Source organism: Sesamum indicum, linkage group LG10, assembly GCF_026168435.1.
Source record: "Sesamum indicum cultivar Baizhima isolate 11 linkage group LG10, ASM2616843v1, whole genome shotgun sequence".
NCBI lineage: Eukaryota > Viridiplantae > Streptophyta > Magnoliopsida > Lamiales > Pedaliaceae > Sesamum > Sesamum indicum.
Window position 1 is genome coordinate 19,253,198 of NC_142666.1, and position 5,284 is coordinate 19,258,481.

The 5,284-nt window shown below is 32.0% G+C and overlaps 1 protein-coding gene across 6 annotated transcripts; it reads left to right on the forward strand.

Moving 5' to 3' along the window:
• Nucleotides 1-2,286: 2,286 nt before the first annotated feature.
• Nucleotides 2,287-4,732, forward strand: LOC105171636 (uncharacterized). 6 transcript variants are annotated; one of them, XM_020697507.2, is made up of 3 exons: nucleotides 2,287-2,629; nucleotides 3,268-3,364; nucleotides 3,511-4,732. In XM_020697507.2, exon 3 carries the CDS (start codon nucleotides 3,716-3,718, stop codon nucleotides 4,298-4,300), a length of 585 nt encoding a protein of 194 aa, XP_020553166.2. In that variant the 5' UTR covers nucleotides 2,287-2,629; nucleotides 3,268-3,364; nucleotides 3,511-3,715; the 3' UTR covers nucleotides 4,301-4,732. The 6 variants fall into 6 exon arrangements, with proteins under 6 accessions (XP_020553166.2, XP_011091111.2, XP_020553167.2 ...); XM_011092809.3 differs by having other exon boundaries at nucleotides 3,564-4,732; XM_020697508.2 differs by lacking the exon at nucleotides 3,268-3,364.
• The last annotated feature ends 552 nt before the right edge of the window (nucleotides 4,733-5,284 follow it).

The window sequence follows — 5,284 nt, forward strand, 5'->3', positions numbered from 1 at the left end:
TTAGTCTATCAATATATTCGTTGAATAGATATAATACTAAAAAAAAGGCCTAATGAGACAGTATGTCTTCCAATTGTCAATTACAACCTTTTCGAGGATAAGAACGTAAATACTTATGTTTGTATATTCATCTTTAACCAATTTTGTGTTGGGTCAAAATGAAACAATATAATTATATGCCACGAGCTACGTGGATATAATATAATAAGTAATCACTCTCAAATTATGAAAATTTTTTATGCTCTAATCGAGTTATTTATTACTATATTTGTTATGTAATTGATCGTTTTTTTCTAAGTTACATGTCAATTATTAAATATGTCATTATTAATACCTTATAAGCTCCATAATCTTATTTTATCCAAATATTTAATAAATTTATTTTAAAAGTAAGATTTAACATCTTACAAGATGCGAGAACTTATAAGATCTTTTAAAGAAGTATTACAAATCAGCCACCGTCAATTTCCAATACGTGCACAACAAAAATTAAAAAAAAATGGGATAATTACACTCTCCATGCCTGAAGTTTGATATAATTATACATAGATCCTTCCTAATTTGAGAAATTACATCTAACACCCCTAAAATTTGCTTTCGCCTGACCAAAAAAGTCCCTCCATTAATCAAAGTTAATATTAATAAAAGAAATTGAGTAAAAATTGATATACCCTCAATTGACTGATTACTAATTTATTGCAGGTCAAAAAAATTTTTTGGGACTAAACTACCCTTATAATGATGAAAATATACCTCCTCACATGCGTTAATGCGTGAAAACGTATGAGGGTAATTTGATCATAAAAGAGTTTATTTGATCTGCAATAGATCAATAATAAATCAATCAGGAGTTAATATAGATTTTTTTTTTATTTTTTTAACTAACAGAGGGACTTATTTGTTAGACAGAAGCAAATTTTAAGGATGTTACATATAATTTTTCAAACTACAGGGGTTCACATATAATTCATCAAATCTCAAAAGGGGAGCATAATTATCCCAAAAAAAAAAAAAATTGTACATTTTTAGTCAAATTCAAACTCAAAACACAAATTAAAGATGAGTAATTATTAGCTACCATATAATCATAAAATTGGTTGGGGTTTAAAGAATTCTTGCAAACTATACACGTACGTGGCCTAAAATGACATTTTCTGGGCCGACGTTGAGAACGACTGAGGTGGTCCTAAATAGGTATGTTGTCCATTTTTTAGTACCACGACATCTTTATATATATGGACCTAACTTAGAATTACCAAAGAACACAACTACTTGCCATGACATTCCTTCCCCTATCAACTTCAGTCCCTGTTACCAATTTAACCATAATAATCCAAAAAAATAAACAAGAAAATTGATAGTTCATCTATCCTTAAAGTTTTCATGAGTTGATTAGCATATATGCGCGACAAGAAGTCGGTATAGCATTATTATTTATTACTATTCTTACTTTCATCGTCGTCATCGTTTAATGTTTGGAATATTTAAAATATTATAAAAATCCCGTTTACATTCTTGCATGGGATAAATGTAGAAAGTTAGATCGAGTGAAAATATTTTATTAATTCGAATATCGAAAAAACTTTAAAGAAATAAATCAACTTTTATTTTTGCAGTGAAAAGCAATAATTAGTCACTAATAACATATCAAACATAGAAAGATTTGAATTAAATTAGTTTATTAACTTACTTATCTAAATAAATTGAAATTGACCATTTGGATAAAATAAATAATTACATTACTTGAATTTTAGAAATAATTATATATGATACTTTATGATTAGAATATTAATTTTGATAAGACTATCTTTATTATGCATGTACATGTAATACTCAGCTTTACTAATCTTTATGTTTTTACTTTATTATTCTAATAAAATATTATAAATATATACATGAATTTCAGTTTTAAAATTTTCATAAATTATGACAGTTTTTACATATTAATATTTATTAATTTTTCATTGAATGGTGGTTTCAACGATTATAAATCGCCCGATGAATCAATATATATACGCGTATATTAATGTAATATTCATATAAGAACTTTATTTATTTATTTTTGTAGCATATATATAACAATTTTAAAAAATTTAAGTCTCAAAATTTTCTCCTTATGGGAATTTAATTCTTTTTTAATAAGGCACAACATTTTTTTTCTAAAATAAAATTATATTTTTCTTAATATTAATAAAAAATTAATTAAATCATTTAGTTAAGTGCACAAACAATATCCATACGTATATCAACAAATAGCTTGACCCGCTAAAACTGGTTACATGGGTTTGGGTTATACCCGAATTCAACCCTAATCATGAATCATCCTCCTCCAACTCCACTTCTGCCCCACTTCCTCGTCGATCGCCCCCTACCACCACCTTCAGCCTCCGCCTCCGCCATCGCCATCGCCATCGCCATTGCCATTGCCATTGCCATTGCCATTGCCGCCTGCTGGGTAACCTCACCTGCACCTCCTCAAAACATACGCTTCTCTGCCTTTTCCACCGTCACCAGCACCTACTCAAAAGATAGGTCTCTATTCTCGGTGTACGGCAGCCGTTTCCATCTCCATCCACAGTCTAACGCTACTGCTGCAATCTCCGGCCATAGTCTACCTCTGCTTCTTTTGGTTCGTTGCACCATTTCTGCTTCTTCTCTTGATTAACATATTGTGACTGCAAATATTTTCCAGTATAAGATTTTCTTTTATCTATTGCAAATGTCTCTCCTCTAAACCTCGTTCGTAACCATGTCTTGTGTGTGTGTGTTTGCAAGATCTAAACTTGGGAACCGATTTTGTTTGTGTTCCCTGTCATATTTCCATCTCTTGGTTTTGGGCCAGTGATTCTTAACATTTTGTCTATTCGCTGTTGGTACAACCATTTGCTGTTCTTAGTACAAGTTTCTAGGATTACAGTATAACATTATGCTTCTAATTAGCTAATTGTTCGAGGCGACATGCTGTATGCATGTTCTTGAATAAACCAAAGACATGGTGCATATTTTACCGATTAATCCAAAATTGGGTTGTTATGTGTTGCAACTGGTGTTTTCTTAACCATCTTAAAAGAGTAAAATCTATATGATGATTAGGTGATCATCTAAGCACTTATTTTGTAGTGGTTCTTTTCCTTAATATTCTGTCTTTCGGATAAAGATGCGCCTAGTGAGAAAGCACATGGAGATGCTTGATGAATACTATCTTATTACTAATTACCCGAAGTGACAGAGACTGTTTAATGGCACTAAAGGTTTGTCTTTCTATAGGTTGAGCAATTGTGGAGAAAGTTGGCATTGAGAAAATAGATAAAGCCTTCTTTAGTTGAGGCTCAATTTCTTCATTTCTCGATTTGGAATCATACTTGTAAGTGTTTGCTAAACTTGCAAATATCAAAAGCGAAGCATGTTATCTGTTCACTATGTTTCATACCCAGTATGTTATGTTGTATCCATATATTTTCTTCTCCTCTTGCTATCTTTGGTTCTTTTTCCCCAATTATCTTTGTGAAGGTGGTCAACGAATATGATGGTCTCTTGCTTTTTCTCTTTGTTTCCCCTTCAAGTTGCAAGCTGATTTTGGAAGGCAAAGATCAGCTGGTGATGATTGATTGGTGTGGAATCACTAAACATTTGCACTGAGTCTACAAATATATAATCTTGCTCCTGTCAGGCCATCAGTTTTTCCTGGCTCATCATTACTACTAATCCACAAACCATGAAATTAGGTACTCTATGTCGAATTGCTCGTTCTTGCCCCAACGTGTGCACAAAAACCAACTTTTTACAGCACAGGTGTTTTCAACCTGACTTTGTTCCAAGAGATCCCAAAGCCAAGCCCAAGATATACAAATACCCTGTTTTCTATGATCCATATGGGCCGAGACCTCCACCTTCAGACAAGATTGTTCAGCTTGCTGAAAAAATTGCATCGCTGCCCCCAGAAGAGCGAATGCAAATCGGCCCAGCTCTGAGGAATAAGGTAATGCATCCCATGTTGCAACGTATTTCTGTTGAAGGAATGGATTTGGGTTCCCAAGTGGGCGCACGCGCTGGATCTTCTAAGGCTGAGGAGAAAAAGGCTGAGAAAACCACTTTTGATGTCAAGTTAGAAAAATTTGATGCTGGTGCAAAACTAAAGGTGATTAAAGAGATTCGCTCCTTTACGGATCTAGGATTGAAGGAAGCTAAAGATTTGGTTGAGAAAGTACCAGTTATTCTCAAGCAACAAGTGACGAAAGATGAGGCAAACAGTATCATAGAGAAAATCACAGCTGTCGGTGGAGTTGCAGTGATGGAATAATGCTCTGTTCCGTTTTGTAGGGTGTTTTAGATTTTTATTAGTCTCACAACGAAGTTCATCTTTTTCACAGCCGAGGGGAATAATTACTTCAGGACGATTTATTATTCAGAAGCATTAAAGCTCAAGCTAAACCGTTGGCTCTACTCACTAACCTGTCTCTGCAGGAATCGCAAAATTTGGTAGAAAACTGTATCTCCCTTTTCTGCTACAACAGGATCATTTCTTGTTTCATCTTAATAATGTTAGGAAGCATTATTAGCTTCTGAATATGTACAAGAAATGAACTTCGACGTTAATGTGATAACTGTACTAAGAGCAGTCCCTCTAATCTAGAAATTTTTTTGTTTTTGTGGGAAGGAGACGTCCGAAATATGTACTTAGCATTGTTCTAGGAGTGAATACTATATGAATGATTATCCAACTATTGTGAAAGCCCTTGTTATATACATAATTTGCTGGTATCAGATATGATGAATTTCAAATCATTTTGTAAGGAGTATCAAACCATTATGAGTTTTCATTGTATAAAATACTGATGGGCGATATTAACTGAATGCAATTATTTTATCCTCTTTTCATAATAATTACTTAAAAGTTAGTTTTTTAAATTATATTTGAATTGATGAATTCAAAATTATAAAAATTTTCAAGTTTTTACTCACAAAATTTTTAAATTTGTTTGAATAATTATAAATTTAAAAGATTTCAAATGTAGCATAAAATTTATTATTGTTTGAACAAAATGAAACCGAAGCATTCACATTGTTTAAATAATTAGATATATATGATGAAGCATTCCAAGTATCCATACTGATGAGTGAAAATGAGAAAATAATAAATTTCATTAAAAACTAGATGGGAAATTGGTCAAAGTATAATAAAATCAATACATTTTACTTTCTTTATGATTAGTATAAATAAATATGATATCTACTTTATTATTGCATGATTATTGATTAATTCCTACTTGTGATTTTCTACTCG